This window comes from Grammomys surdaster, unplaced genomic scaffold (assembly GCF_004785775.1).
Source record: "Grammomys surdaster isolate TR1022 unplaced genomic scaffold, NIH_TR_1.0 61, whole genome shotgun sequence".
In the NCBI taxonomy this organism is placed as follows: domain Eukaryota; kingdom Metazoa; phylum Chordata; class Mammalia; order Rodentia; family Muridae; genus Grammomys; species Grammomys surdaster.
In genome coordinates, this window is record NW_021604563.1 from 10,626,568 (window position 1) to 10,643,494 (window position 16,927).

General features: G+C 41.8%; 1 protein-coding gene across 1 annotated transcript; it reads left to right on the top strand.

The window, feature by feature from the left end:
* Nucleotides 1-5,816: 5,816 nt before the first annotated feature.
* On the top strand, nucleotides 5,817-10,963 carry LOC114626391. The gene is given in 4 exon segments (XM_028773818.1): nucleotides 5,817-6,393; nucleotides 6,396-6,790; nucleotides 6,792-7,953; nucleotides 7,956-10,963. Coding segments are annotated over 4 exon segments (5,142 nt in total).
* The last annotated feature ends 5,964 nt before the right edge of the window (nucleotides 10,964-16,927 follow it).

Sequence of the window (16,927 nt, forward strand, 5' to 3'; positions counted from 1 at the left end):
AGGCATAGTAAGATTGGTTATATTTTTCTCTTAAAATAAGGTTAAACTTAGATAGGCAGAATACAAAGGATCTCAAGGCATATTATTTTAAAAATATTGTAAAATTTTCTAGAGAATTATGTTAAGAATTTTATGGACAGGCATATTTTCACTCAATACATTTAAGTTCAGCCTCGTTGAATGCAAACTATATTTTAGAAAAATCTATCACTACACTTGCTTGCATAAGTTAAACAGCTTTATCATTCTTATATGTTTAGTCTCATATCAGATTCAAAGTAATAGTGCAAAGACATTCTGGATTGAAACAGCTGAAAGTATAGGTCGAACCTTTCCATGTTACTAAAATATTTGCTACAACACTGACAAACTATAATGGTCATCAAAATTTAAGTTGTTGAGCACATGGTACCATAATGTACAATTGTGCTGATTAGTTTAGTACTTTTACTCAGATACAATTGACATGTTGTACAGTTAACTCTTTAAAGATATAGTTTAATGGTTTTAATATATTCACAGTTGTGTTTAGTAATGGCTTTAGCAACGTTAAAAATATTTATTTTATTTCAAATATAAATGCCTTAGGAACTAGAGGGGTATCTAAGTGGATAAGAACAGTGTTGCTCTTCATGGGACTTGGGATTAGTTTTTAGCACTCACATGGAGGCCAACAAGCATGTTTATTTCAATTTTAGAGATTTTAATGCCCTTTTCTTCAAGTCTCCATAGGTACAGAACGTCCATAGTACACAGACAAATATGTAGTAGAAACTCAAATGTAAATCAGATGACATTGCCAAATGGGTTCTTCGGAGAAACTCAAAATGTAATTTTGAGGTTAAAATTACAGCTAAAATGGCTTGACATAGAGAATTCTAAAATCAAAGCTGTGGAAAATATTTTAAAACTATGCAAAATATGTCTACACCTAATAAATTTTCTGAGTCAGACTTTATGCTCAAATCATATTTTCACTATCATGATTGCATTCGCATACATTTTTTTAAAGGGAGGAATAATTTCTTCTATTTTTACTTTATAGATTTTTGTTAGTTTTTTTAGTTATTTTTTGATATATGGCAGGATTATTTAATTTTTTCCAGCATATGAATTTTACATTACTCTTAGATATTCCTTAGCTGTGTGTTAGTTTTGATGTTAGTGTACATTAAACTGTTTTACTAGTTTAAATTTTCAGATTTTAAAATTGAAGTTATATAAAAAATGTAACTTATTTTGTATTCTGAGCTCATATCTTATTGTCTAACTAGGCTCATGAAACATCTAGTAAATTTCTTATGACTTCCTATAATATGTTAAAAGCAATAGTATTTTCTTCCAATCTTAGCACATTTTTTTCTGTTTTGAGTTTTCAACTTTCATGAATATATACAATACTTAAATTTAGTAGGAGATGCAGAATTGTCTATGTTAGTAGTGTTTTTGACATTAGGCAGAAATAACTAGTCTTTAACAACTGACACAATATTACCTGGAATTTTTCTTCTTACTAACAAGATTAGTATATTTTTTGTCATAAAAAGGAGCTTTTTTTTTTCAATTTGAAATATCATTGTGAATTTTGTTTATTAATTTTAGTGGCATGGAATGTTTTAAGAGTTGATTTCCAGATGTATAGTTGCCATTTCATTCTCCCACAAATTAATTTTTTACTTTTACTAGATTCAATTTGATCTCAGTTTAAAGTAGATTTTACATCAATATTAATAAAATTGATGTCTATGAAGGTTTCTATGATTCCTTTTTGCTTTCAAATCAAGGTAAAATTATGTTAAAATGCTTAGACATAGCATTTCTTTTTATTCAATTATAATGAGTTAATAACTTTTAAACATCCATAGAATGCCTTTGTGAAGCCAACTGGTGTATAGAGGCAATGTATCCTGTGTGAATGACCACCTACAGCATGAGCACATCCACGGCATGAACCTCAGACTTGTGGGAATTGTAAAGCTATTTGGATAAATCTCAAGGGGAGGAGAAGACTTCCTGTGGTCCCAGTACAGATTTTCACATTGTGTGCATAAAGTATTAACCCCAGCTTCCTATTCCTATAGCATCCTGAGACTGCTTACCTACATATGCTCAACCCCAACTTAATATTAACTAACCTGACATTTTTGTTCATTTATATACAATAAACGTGCTTCCTTATTCAGCTGCATATAATAAATGTGCAGAATATTTGTGCTATTGATGCATCACAATCATAACATATCATCCACCCAATCCTAGCTTTTCTCTCTGTGTGTCTGTCAGTTCTTCAGTCCCCATTGTGCAAGTCAAGTCAATCTCTACAGAAATCCAATATTGTGTTTCTCTCTAGTTATAAAAAAATTTTAAGAAAATTGTACAGTTAAGATCATGAAGAAAAAGATAAACTAAAGAAAAAATATTTTATAAGCATCATGTTTGAAAATTCATTAAAATTACATATAGAATTCAGTGATGTGTTCTATATAGATTTATTACCATTAAATAATAAAAATTTAAACCAGCCAACATAAGGTATTGTTATTTAGAGTTCAGGAAATGTCTGAATTCAGAATATTCATGCATCATATCCCCATAAATTCTTGAAGGTAACTCATCCTGAGCAAACCTGTGATACCATACACTATATTTTCTTTTTCTCTTTTTTAAAATTTTATTATTTTGAATTTTATTGGTTATTTTATTTATTTGTATTTCAAATGTTATCCCTCTTTCCAATTTCCCCTCTCCAAACCCCTATCCATTGCCCTCCCCATGCCTCTATTCGAGTGAACCCACACACACACACCCCACTCCTGCATCAGTGTCCAACCAGGCCCCTAAATTGGGTCAAGTGTGTCATCTTGCCTCCATAGGACCAACAGGCTCCTCTTCCACTGATGTCAGATAATCCTCTGCTACATATCCAGCTGGAGCCATAGGTCCCCCTATGTGTACTCTCAGGTTGGTGGTTTAGTTTCTGGGAGCTTTGGGGGGGTCTGGTTGTTCTTCCTATGTGGTTTCAAGCCCCTTCAGCTCCTTCGGTTCTTGTCTTAACTTCTCCATTGGGGTCCCCTTGCTCAGTCTGATGTTTGGCTGTGTGAATCTGCTTCTATTTTGGTCAGGCTCTGGCAGAGCCTCTCAGGGGAGAGCTATACCAGGCTTCTGTCAGCAAGCATTTCTTGGCATCAGCAATAGTGTCTGGGTTTGGTGTCTGCATATGGGCTGTACCCCTAGGTGTGGCAGTCTCTGGATGGCCTTTCATTCAGTCTCTGCTCCAGTCTGTTCCTGCAGTTCCTTTTGACAGGAGGAATTCTGAATTAATATTTTTGAGGTGGATGGCTGGTCCCATTCCTCAACCTGGGGTGTGCCTATGAACTGGGTAAGGTCTCTATAGATTCTCTCTCCCCTTTTTTCGGTATTTTGGTTATTGTACATTGTATTTTCAAACAGCAAATTCATACTAATATTTTGTTTTTAGTTACTATTTTTATTTACATAGTGCTCATGTGCCATATATTTATTTTCCATTCTTTTTGTTATTTTAGCAAATGTTTATTCTAGAACTTTTTAAAATTATAATTTATGGGAAGCCAAACCCATGAAATTACCCCCTGTTCTGGAAAGACTAGTCAGTTAAAGTACAAAATCAAGAAATGACGTTTGTGGTCTCAGGTCCCAGGAATTGAAAGAACATCTGGTATTTCCCAGAAGCTGGTTACCATAGTGGGATGGCCTTAAGCAATGATGCTTGCCTTACCTTTCTGTTTTGGTATGCCTTTATAACCTGCCACTGGATAATAAAATTTGAGAACTTGATTAGAACCCTAGACTTGTTCTCCTTCTTTGTGTCTCTTGTCCCTTCATTTTTTAGCCCCCCTTCCTAGGTCCTCGTTGAATTCCCTGTGGGCCAGGACAATAATTCACATTATAAATCATCACCACAAGGATACTTTGCTTCACCATGTTCATAGCAGTCTTGTTGTAAAAGCCAGAACCTGGAAACAACCCAGATATCCCTGAAGAATGGATGCAGAAAATGTGGCTTGTTTACAGAATGGAATATTATTCAGCTATTAAAAAATGAGGACATCATGAATTTTGCATGCAAGTAGATGGAACTTGAAAATATCATCCTGAATGAAATAACTCAGACATAAAAGTACATGGATGGTATGTACTAACTGATAAGTGGACATTAGCCAAAAAATACTGAATACCTAGGATATAACCTGCAGACAATAGGAATTATAATAAGCAGAAAGGGTCAATTAAGGAGGCTACAATCTGCTTAGAAAAGGGAAGGAAATAATCAAGGGAGGTAGAGGGAAGGAGAGACCTGGGTGGGAAGAGGAAAGGGGAGAGTGAAAGGGAAACAGGATCAGATATGTGGGCAGGGCAAGAGAGAGGTCCAAAGGACTAAGAGAATGAATGGAAAGAAGCAGCCTCAGAGGGATAGGAGTTAAGGGAGACCCTCTAGAAAGTACCAGATATCCAGGGGTGAGAAACTCTAAGGACTCATTGGGGTTGACCTTAGCCAAAATGCCTAACACTGGGGAGAGGAAACTTGAAGAATTCACCTCCCTTAGTTAGACAGGGTCTCAAGTGGAGGAGCGTCTGGGTTACTAACCCACAGTCAAAATTCTTGACCCAGAATTGTTCCTGTCTAAAGGAACTGTTGAGACAAAAATGGAAATGAGACTGAACAAAAGGTGGCTCGATGACTTGCCCAATTTGGGATCCCTCTCATGTTGGGGGAAAGGAGGATGGTAGGCAACACAGCCTGACATTATTACTGTTGCTATGATGCATTTATAGACAGGAGCCTAGCATGGCTGTCCTCTGAGGCCCTACCAGCAGCTAACTGAGACAGATACAGATACACCCAATCATTGGACTGAAGTCAGGACCTCTAAGGTTGAATTAGGGGATAGACTGGGAAGCTGAAAAGAAGAGCAACCCCATAGGAAAATCAGTAATCTCAATTAACCCAGACCCCAGGAGGCTCCCAGAGCCTGATCCACCAATCAGGAGCATACAAAGGCTGGTTGGAAGCCCCTGGCACATATATTGCAGAGGTCTACCTGGTCTGTCCTGAGTGGGAGAAAATATGCTAATCATTGTGAGACTTGAGGCCCCAGGGAAGTGGGAGTCCTGGTAAGGGGGGAGCACCCTCTCAGAGGCAAGGAGGAGAAATTAGATGAGGAACTGTTGGTCTGGGGGACCAAACAGGGGACAACGACAAAAATATAAATAAATAAAATGATGTAAAAATAAATATCGTGCCAGTCTGTGTGGTGACACAAGTCTTTGGGTAAACAAAGATATTCTTGCCTATCAACAAAAGACACTACATGTATCTATATATCAAAGATTAGTTGTATCTCTCAAGTAAGGTAAATTTATCATTGTGTTTCTTTATAATTATTTTTACTGCCATAATAATGTCAGCATTTTATTTTGGATTCCATAAATTCAAGTTATCCTTTTTGATTTCTTGATCAAAGGCAATAAAATTTAGCCCTTTTATATAGTCATTAAATAGTTGTAAATCTCCTTCCATGGACTGCTTCAGCTGCATCCTACAAATTTGGTGTATCTTTATATTATTATTCTCCAAATATTTTAGGCTTACTAATTGAATTCTCCTGAATTCTATAACAAATGATTTATTTCTATGTGTTATAGTGTAGAGTGAAAATGGAGGAGGTGTGAGAGACCTCCTGGCCATCTGTTTTTCTGTATTGGTGTTGGCTTTCTCGGTTGAGACGGTTAGTGTAGTTGTTTTGTCTGTGTTTTGTGTTGCTTGTTTGACAGTTATGGGACAGACTGTAGTGACTCCCTTAAGCTTGATTTTAGACCACTGGACAGAGGTGAAGGACAGAGGCAATGAGTTATCGGTTAACATCAGGAAAGGACGTTGGCAGACTTTCTGTGCCTCAGAGTGGCCAAAACTTGATGTGGGATGGCCACCTGAGGGGACTTTTGACGCGACTACTATTTCTGCAGTAAAAGCTACTATTTTTCAGGAAGGACCAGGGTCACATCCTGATCAACAGCCATACATCGTGGTTTGGCAGAACCTGATCCAGAATCCCCCTCTGTGGGTGAGACCATGGGTTAAGAGACAGCCAGGCTCCCGAGCCCTGGCTCTCTGCAGTTCCGGGGCTAAAACGCCCAAACCCAAACCGAAACCGGACTCGGAAACTAAATCCTCAGCTCCGCCTAAGATCTATCCCGAGATCAAGGAGCCTCCTGAGTGGCCAAGTCCGCCACTGCCCCCCCTTTATCATCAACCACCACAGGCTCCCCCAACCTCGGCACCGAGTCCGGAACCACAGGAAGCAGCCGGGGGCGGGGGGGGGGGGCTGGCAACTGGCACTCGGAGCCGAGAGGGTTGAGTCCAGAAGGACCCGACTCCACCGTTTCTCTACCTCTCCTCCGAGCTATAGGTCCGGCACCTACCGAGCCGAATGCATTCCAGTTCCTACAATATTGGCCCTTCTCTTCATCTGATCTGTTTAACTGGAAAGCTAATTATCCCCCTTTTTCAGAGAATCCTACATCCCTGATTGGACTGGTGGAGTCTATAATGTACTCGCACCAGCCCACCTGGGATGATTGCAATCAGCTCCTCCAGACTCTCTTCACGGCTGAAGAGAAAGAGAGAGTTCTTCTGGAGGCCCGGAAAAACATCCAGAACGCTGCAGGACAACTTTTGCAGAATCTAACTCCAGCAGAGATTGATGAGGCTGTTCCCCTTACTCGGCCCCAATGGGACCACAACACAGCGGCAGGCAGGTAGGGAAAGGCTGTCCATCTACCGCCGGGCTCTGGTGTCAGGTCTCAGAGGGGCGGCGAGATGCCCCACCAATTTGGCTAAGGTAAGAGAGGTTATGCAGGAGCCAGAAGAAGCCCCCTCTGTTTTCTTGGAGCGCCTCATGGAGGCATATCACAGATATACTCCTTTTGACCCCACCTCGGAGGGACAGAGGATGTCTGTCATTATGGCTTTTATTGGGCAGGCTGCTGTAGATATTAGAAAGAAGTTACAGCGTCTTGAGGGATTACAAGACCTCACAATCAGAGATGTGGTTAAGGAGGCAGAGAAGATCTATCATAAGAGGGAAACTCAGGAAGAAAAAGCAGAAAGAGAGAAAAGAGAAAGGAGTAAGGAGAAAGATGAGAGACAGAGAAGGCAGGAAAAGAATTTGACTAAGATTTTGGCCGCAGTTATAGATGAGGGAAGAAGACAGGGAACTAGAGGAGTTAGGCAGACAGGGAACTTGGGTGAGTATCGGAGGCAGGAGCCAAGGAGACCCAGAAGAGCCAGCCAAGCACTGGACAGAGACCAATGTGCCTATTGCAAGGAGAGAGGACATTGGGCCAGAGAGTGTCCCGCCAAGAAGGGACTTAAGGCTCTGGCCCTAGGTAGCAATGAAGACTAGGGGGGTCAGGGCTTGGCCCCCCTCCCCGAGCCTAGGGTAACCCTGAAAGTGGAGGGGACCCCCATGGACTTTCTTGTCGACACGGGAGCAGAATTCTCAGTGCTCAAGAAACCCCTGGGGAAGTTGAGAAGTAAGCAAACCATAGTTATTGGAGCCACTGGACAGAACTCAAATTCGTGGACCACCACGAGAACAGTAGACCTGGGAAAAGGACAGGTGTCTCATTCCTTCCTAGTGATACCTGAGTGTCCTACCCCTTTGCTGGGTAGGGACCTTTTAACTAAGTTAAAGGCACAAATAAGTTTCACCCCCCAGGGGCCAAAGGTGACATGGGACACTATCAAATCCCCAGTGTTAACACTCTCCCTGAAAACAGAAGATGAATATAGACTATTTCAGTCTGACACTCAGGGACATCCTTCATCAGAATTGGAAATGGGACCCTGGTCCCTGTTTACTGAGGCCTGGGCAGAGACTGGGGGAATGGGGATGGCCAAGAATGTACCCCCGATATCATTGAGCTCAAAGCTGGTGCTTCTCCAATTGGGGTCAGGCAATACCCCATGAGCAAGGAAGACAGAATGGGGATACATCCCCACATTGAAAGACTATTACAACAGGGGATTTTAGTCCCCTGCAAATCTCCCTGGAATACACCTCTGTTGCCAGTAAAGAAACCAGGCACTGGAGATTACCGGCCTGTTCAAGATCTCCGAGAAGTTAACAAACGGGTACTAGATATCCACCCTACGGTACCCAACCCCTACAACTTGCTCAGCTCTCTGCCCCCGGACAGAACTTGGTATTCAGTTCTGGACCTTAAAGATGCTTTCTTTTGTTTGAGACTTCATTCCCAGAGTCAGCCCCTGTTTGTCTTTGAGTGGAGAGACCCAGAGAACGGTAAAGCAGGACAGCTGACCTGGACGAGACTCCCCCAGGGATTCAAGAACTCTCCCACTTTATTTGATGAGGCACTCCACCGGGACCTGGCCCCTTTCAGGGCTAATAATCCTCAAGTGACTCTGCTACAATACGTAGATGACCTTTTATTGGCCGCTAAGGACCCCCAAGATTGTGAGAAAGGAACAGAACGTCTCCTGGCTGAGTTGGGTAAGTTGGGGTATCGGGCATCTATGAAGAAGGCCCAGCTATGTAAGACTGAAGTGACTTACTTGGGTTACACCTTGAGAGATGGACAACGCTGGCTGACTGAGGCCAGAAAGCAGACAGTTATGCAGATCCCAACCCCAACTACCCCTCGTCAGGTAAGAGAGTTTCTTGGGACCGCCGGGTTCTGCAGGCTGTGGATCCCAGGGTTTGCCACCTTGGCGGCACCTTTATACCCCCTGACTAAGGAACAAGGGGAGTTTACCTGGACAATCGAACATCAGAAAGCCTTTGAGGCTTTGAAAAAGGCTTTATTAGAAGCCCCTGCTTTGGCTTTACCAGACCTAACTAAGCCTTTCACTCTCTATGTTGATGAGAGGAAGGGGGTGGCTAGAGGAGTTTTGACTCAAACCTTGGGTCCATGGAAACATCCAGTGGCGTATCTCTCAAAGAAGCTAGACCCGGTAGCAAGTGGATGGCCTGTCTGTCTGCGGGCCATAGCAGCTACAGCTCTACTGGTGAAAGATGCTGATAAACTGACTTTGGGACAGAAATTATCAATAGTGGCCCCTCATGCTCTGGAAAGCATTGTCAGACAGCCTCCCGATCGCTGGATGACTAATACCAGAATGACTCACTACCAGAGCCTCCTTCTCACCGAACGTATAACCTTTGCCCCGCCGGCTGTTCTGAACCCTGCCACCCTGCTGCCTGAGGCTGACAGCTCCGTGATTCACCAGTGTGAAGAAATACTGGCTGAAGAAACGTCCAACAGACCGGACCTGACTGACAAGTCCTGGCCAGGGGTGAAGACCTGGTTTACTGACGGGAGCAGCTTCGTGGTTGAGGGTAAGCGAAGGGCGGGAGTGGCGGTGGTGGATGGGAAAAGGACTGTGTGGGCCTCGGCCCTACCTGAAGGGACTTCAGCACAAAAAGCTGAACTGGTAGCCTTGACCCAGGCCTTGAAGATGGCAGAAGGACAAGGGGTGAATATTTTCACTGATAGCAGGTATGCATTTGCTACCGCTCATGTACATGGTGCCATCTACCGATGGAGAGGGCTATTAACTTCAGCAGGAAAAGAAATTAGAAACAAAGAAGAGATTTTGAGCCTCTTGGAGGCAATTCACCTTCCAAAGAAGGTGGCAATAGTTCATTGTTCCGGCCATCAAAAAGGGACAGACTATATTGCAAAAGGAAACCAGATGGCGGACCTGGAAGCAAAAATAGCTGCCCAGGGACCCATGATTTTGGCCATCAGAACCCAATCAAAGACTCCCAATCCCACTGAGGAACCAGGGACCAAGCCAGTCCTGTCTGAAGAAGAAAGCCTACAGTACCTATCTGGGATCCATCAGTGGACCCACTTGGGGCCCGAAAAGATGATGGAAATAGTGGCCCGGTCTCAGTATAAGATTCCAGGGTTGAATAAACTAGCGCACATGCTAGTGCGAGAGTGCAAGGCTTGTGCTTTCACCAATGCCAGCCACCATCAGGAGGTAAAAGGAACTAGACTTCGAGGAGATCGACCTGGTTCTTACTGGGAGGTCGATTTCACTGAAGTAAAACCTACCAGGTATGATAACAAATATCTCTTAGTATTTATAGATACTTTTTCCGGATGGGTCAAGGCATTCCCAACCAAGAAGGAGACTGCTACTGTGGTGGCTAAGAAGATATTGGAAGAAATCCTACCCAGGTTTGGGGTGCCAAGGGTGATTGGCTCAGACAATGGGCCTGCTTTCATCGCGCAAGTAAGTCAGGGACTGGACAAACTATTGGGGTTCGATTGGAAATTACATTGTTCATATAGACCCCAGAGTTCAGGACAGGTAGAGAGGATGAATAGAACCCTAAAAGAGACCTTAACTAAATTGACTATAGAGACCGGCGGGGGTGATTGGACAGCCTTGCTCCCACTTGCCCTGTTCTGACTCAGGAACACGCCCGGAGTCCTGGGACTTACCCTCTTTGAGATTTTATATGGTTCTCCACCTCCCATTTATCAGACCCTTGAGAGTACAACTCGCCCTGATGATGGTTATAGTCCCCCTTTTCCTATTCTAGCCCGACTAAAAGCCTTAGAGACTGTGAAAAAGGAAATCTGGAGAACCATAAAGAACTCCTATGCTCCTAAAGAAGATCCAGTACCACACCAGTTCGAGGTCGGAGACACTGTCCTAGTAAGGAGACATCGGACCGGCAACCTTGAGCCACGGTGGAAAGGCCCGTACCTGGTCCTGCTGAAAATCCCCACAGCAGTGAAGGTAGACGGCATCGCCGCGTGGATCCACGCCTCACACGTGAAAAGAGCACCTCCGAACTCTCACCAAGATGAATGGACTTTGGAGCGGACTGGTAATCCTCTTAAGTTGCGCCTACACCGTAGGCCCACAGATGATGGGGAATAATCCACACACTCCCCAAAAACTGACTTGGCAGGTCACCTCAATGACTGGAGAGGTAGTGTGGTCTACCTCTAAGGTAGCCCCACCGTACACCTGGTGGCCCACTCTCACTCCCGATTTCTGCCAATTAGCAGCTGGATTAGACACTTGGGATATCCCTACCTCAGATCCTCAGAAGTTGCTCCTGGATGCAGGGCGGAGAATTTGCCTAGGAGGTAAATTTGGGTGCGGAGACCCGGAACGCAGATGTGAGCTAGGGAAATTAGATTTTTATGTCTGTCCCAGGGATGGTCGGGATCGAACAACAGCCCACCGTTGTGGAGACATAGGGAACTTATATTGTTCTGCTTGGGGCTGCAAAACAACAGGAGATGCTTACTGGAACCCCAGCTCCTCATGGGACTGGATTGTAGTAAGTAAAACTTATGTCCCTCCAACAGAATGTTTTAAGTGGACTACAGAGAACCTGTGCAATTCAAGGTCCACCTGTGTAGAAAGCCACGTTTGCACTGGCAGAATCCGCCATTACAACATGGCGCTGACATCCGGTATTTTTCCTAGTAAACAAGTAAATTGCGCATGTGCCATGGTAAAAGCCCGCCAAAGTTAAAGCCCATCCCACGGCGTTTTGGAGCGCAATGAGTAAGCAGCCAATCAGAGGTGAATACACCGCTCTAAGGGTATATAAGCAGTGCTTTCCCGGGCCTGGGGGTCTCCCACCATTTTGTTTTTGAAATAAACGTGTTCCTGCGGAAGGATCCTGATGTGTGTCCGCGTGTCTTCCTTGCTGGCGAGGTGGGCACGCTTCACACACCTGCATACCCTTAAATATAACTTTCACTGTCCAGGGACGGACCGGGGATACAGTACAGTGGTTAAAAGGGAGAACATGGGGCCTTAGATGGTATTTTCCAGATAGAATGATGAAGCGCGACTTAGGTGCTGCTTTCACCATTCAGTTGAAGATAGAGAGTCCACCTGCTCAGCCTATAGGCCCTAACAGAGTGTTACCAGAACAGAAACCCCTTGCGGTTGCCCCTGTGACCCCTTTAAGACCTTCAGAACTCAAACACCATACTGAGTACCCTCTGGGTACTCCTTTGACCTCTACTCCTTCTCTTCCAAGCACTGGACAGAGGCTGTTAAGTCTGATCCAAGGTGCTTTTACCATACTAAATGGGTCCCAACCCAATATGACTAAGTCCTGCTGGCTTTGCCTCTCTTCAGGGCCTCCTTATTATGAAGGCATCGCAACAACTGGGACCTTTAATAACACCACTAGTCATGATGCCTGTGTATGGAGTAGTAAAAATAGACTTACCCTTACTGAAATTTCAGGTCAAGGAGTTTGCTTGGGAACCCCTCCCGCTGCTTATACACATCTATGCAATGAGACTCTTAAGAGTCCAAAGACCTCTGTCAACAGATTTTTAGTGCCTGAAATTGATAAATGGTGGGCTTGTAGTTCTGGATTAACTCCATGCATCTCCACCTCTGTTTTTGATGAGACCAAAGACTATTGTATACTTGTTCAGCTAGTTCCTCGAGTCTATTATCACCCTGCAGATACTCTTGACCGCGAGTTTGAATACCCTAGACGCTTCCGTAGAGAGCCCATTTCCTTAACCCTAGCTGTCATATTGGGGCTAGGAGTGGCTGCAGGTGTGGGCACAGGAACTGCTGCATTAGTTCAGACCCCACACTATTTTCATGAACTGAGAGCAGCTATTGATGTAGATCTGAGGGCCCTAGAACAGTCAGTATCAAAGTTAGAGGAATCATTGGCTTCCCTCTCTGAGGTTGTTTTACAGAATAGAAGAGGATTAGACTTGCTGTTTCTTAGAGAAGGGGGACTGTGTGCTGCTTTGAAAGAAGAATGCTGTTTTTATGTAGACCATTCAGGTGTGATTAAAGACTCTATGAGTAAACTCAGAGAGAGACTAGATCAGAGACAGAAGGACAGAGAAGCACAACAGAATTGGTTTGAAAGTTGGTTTAATAGATCCCCTTGGATGACTACTCTGATATTCTCCCTTGCAGGCCCTCTTGTGATTCTACTTTTACTTTTAGCCATAGGACCCTGTATTTTAAATAGATTAGTTGCCTTTATAAGAGAAAGGGTAAGTGCTGTTCAGATTTTACTGCTACGACATCAGTATCAAACCCTCGGACAGGGAAACGGAAGCTATGAAGATATTGAAATGCAAGAATAAAAACTATTATTTAGAGAAGTGGGCTTAAGTTTTTAAGATTAAAAACTATCAGTAAGAGAAGTGAGGAATGTAGAGTGAAAATTATAGATACTGGGTATATAGAATCCTTTTTAGACATAAAATATTCTTTAGGCTTTCTTTACAAAGACATGGAGGCATGAAGCAAGTTAAAAATGTGGACAGACTAGTACTGGCTAAAATGCAATTTAGCCAGGTGGAACCAAGCTGATAACCATAGTGACAGGGCAAGGCCGAAGTGACAGGGCAAAGCCGAAGTGACAGGGCAGGACTACATTCTTGAGAAAGATAAGCGTACAGAGAGTTTTCACCTGATCCTGACTCATGTAGGTTGGGTTCCTTTGGAATGTTCCACTATTTTTATATTATACCACCCTAGTAACCCCCTGACCCCCTCCTCATTCCTTGGTTTGTGGTTTTTTCCTTTAAAAACACCTCTCAAACTGGCTGTTGGGGTCAATTCAGCTCCTGCATGGGCATACGAATTGACCGGCAGCTAGCTGTCACGCCCTAATAAACAACCTCACAATTGCTCCGGTACATGGTGTCTCGAGCAGATTACTGGGTGGTCGTGACTTTCTGAGACTTGAGAGAGGGTCTCCCCTCTGCGGAGGTCTTCAATAGAATTAGCATATATTTGTGAGGTTTCCCAAATTTTCAAATTGTATTTTATTTTATATTATTATGAGAATAAATTTGATTACTTATAACACTTTAACTTAGTAAGGGATATTATAGCATATAATATGAAATACATAATGAAGACTATGCCATATCTGCACTGAAATATCATAATATTTTTCTATTATTTCTGTTGATTAACATTCTACTGAGTCTATTTGAGCCTTTATCTTGCTAAGTTTTTTATTTGCTTTTTATTCTTTATTATATTCATTATTGAAAGCAAAGTACTTTCCAAAATTTACTACCAAATTATGTTTGTTCCTTTCTTTGTCTCAAAATTTTTGTACTGTAAAGTTATATTGTTGGAACTTATATGATTGCAATGATTTTACCTTATTGATATATTGATGTTTATTTTTAAAGTATCCCAGTTATTTTTAGTAACATTTTGTATTTCATAAGGTGTTTCCATAGTTCAACATGCTTTTCTATCATCTTAGTTTCAATTTACTTTTTAATATAAAATGCGTATCTTCTAGGTAGTATAAAATATATGTTATTTTTACTAGTGGTGATATATTTCCTTTTGGATTAAGTTCTTTAATCAATTATATTGTATGTTGTTGGTATAGGTAGATTGTCATCTGGTAGTTTACTGCTTTTCTTTTCTCCTATGAATCTCATGTTTTGTTTATTATATAATATTTTTGTGTTGATTTACTCTCCACTGAGTAAATATATATTACATAATTTAATTCCATAATTGCCACCTGTTTTTTTCTCAAAACTTCTAAATCTTTATTCATATTTTCTAATTAATTAAAAGTTGTTCTGTAAGACCCCCAGAGAGGGGAAACCCTTACTCAAGTCTCCAGAAGATGCGACTCACCCACGACCATGAGAGACACCAGACTTGTTGCAACAACAAGAGGTTTAATCAAAGTCAGAGCTGGGCCAAGACTCATATCCCATGTAAGGGCAGAGGAGTGCCGACCCAGAGGCTTGGGAAAAAGGGGTATTTAAAGGAGAAACCGCAAACCAGGGGGGTGAAGGGGGAAATCAAAAAGTGGAACAGTAATAAATCTTAACCTATACCATAAAAATAGTGAAAAGTTTTCAACCTATTATTTAGTTAGTCATAAACCAAGGTGGGGAGTGGGAAACATCCTGCACACATTTTTTTCTCAGGAATGTGACCTTAACCTAGCCCATTGTGGTCAGTCACTTCCCGAAGTATCTTGACTAACCTGTATTTGTAGTTCTGCTATTCTTTGTAGTAAGTTGGTTCTTGGAACAGCCTAGCTGACTTGCCTTCTGACTCTTTCTTTAACTCAGGCCTGTGAATTTATTAGTTTTAATTCAGATGGGGGTCCTGATTTTTTTCTGTAATTTTTGCCTCCTTACAGTTCTCATACTTCCATTTACAGTATCTTCATTTTAGTCTGTAAATATAATAGCTACTTTATGATCTTTTAGAACAGACAGTAATTGTTTCTTTTCTGGCATATGTGTATAACTTTTAGCTATATAATCAGTGGTGATATTTTACTAAAGATGATTCATCATGTTACTAAAAATCATAGAACATCAGTAATTACCTTAAAGCTAAGAGGAACAAGAATATCATAAAACCAAAACCACACACACACACACACATATTGTAAGGGCCTATGATTTGGTGAAGAATGATATCCCAGACTCGAATAATATGCAAAAGCACAGAGTACTTTATTCTGCACAAGCCCAGCATGCTGGGTTCTGCCATTACCAAGATGGAGATGCCAAAGGGAACTTGCATACCACATTGAAAACACATTAGGTCCATGAGGTAGGTGACCTTTATCTTAATCTGTTGGCTTTATCTCTAGGGATATCTTAGAACCATTACTGGGAAGTGGGAGGCTAGAAACTGTTGCTGAGCCATTGTTCTTGCTTTAGGCTAGGTGGCTGGATAGCTTCTGATGGCAGGACAATTTCTAACTAGCTGCCTGAAGCCTGGAATATCCTCAGTAACTGACTTGTCTGGGCTTGCCTGGACTTGCCTGAACTTGCCCAGTTCTTGGAAACAGACATTTAGGGGCTAATCTCCTGAGCTTTCCTTTTAAAGCTTGTCATGGAGTCAGCCTAGCCTATATATATATATATATTTGTGTGTGTGTTACAGTTAAAGATCAAGTGTCCACTTACACCTCTTCAGAAGCAGGAAGTCATGGTGAGATGTTCAGTGGAACAAAACTATTTGCTTATAAAGTCCTCAAAAATCCCACAATTTCCATTAAGTGAAAGTTTTTACTAACTTATGAATACATCCTTAAAACTTTGTGTTTTACCATTCATGAAACCACATCTTTAATTAATAGACTTTAGAATATTATTTATCCAGAATATAATTTGTCTACTTCTTTTTTACATGTTCCTAGGCAGAATGTTCAATGTCTGGTGTTTCTTTCAGGGCTGTAGAGATTTATGAGTGTTCATTCTCACATTTCTGATACTGACAGTGACAATCATCCTAGACAGGTTTTAGTTTCAGCTTTTTATGACTACATTATTGCATTAAATGCTGGCCACACCTTTTAGTCTTTTTCAGAATATAAATTCTTATTTGAAGTATTCCAATCTAAACATTATTTACAAGGTGTTTTCTGAGTTGCTATTGTTCTCTTCCAAGGAAAGTTTCTCCTAGTTACTCTTCTGCTGTACTGAAAACTAGCAGGCCTTCTGTTTTTGATTTAGAGTCATTAGATCCATGGATCTCTTTCCAATTGCTTTTACTACACCTCCACTCTTCTTGAGGGAAAGCACATTTAAGTTTAAATTTCTCTAAACTGTGTTGTAAATGGGGTCAGTTCCTTAGAGAAGGGATTAGGAATCAATCCAGGTATAGCTTTCTTTCACCCCAGGCAAAACTCTGAGACAGGCTTGCAGAGGTAGGAAATGGGGAAAATGTCAACTGCTCCATTCCTGCAGTAAGATCTCTGCTATTGGAATGAAGTGTTCAGTTGATTGAAAAAACATATGCTTAAGATTCTCTCAGTTTAGTCTTACTATAAAGCCACTGCTTCACTATCCAAGCAAGAGAGATGGAGTGCTCTGCTATAGTCTCTAAGTG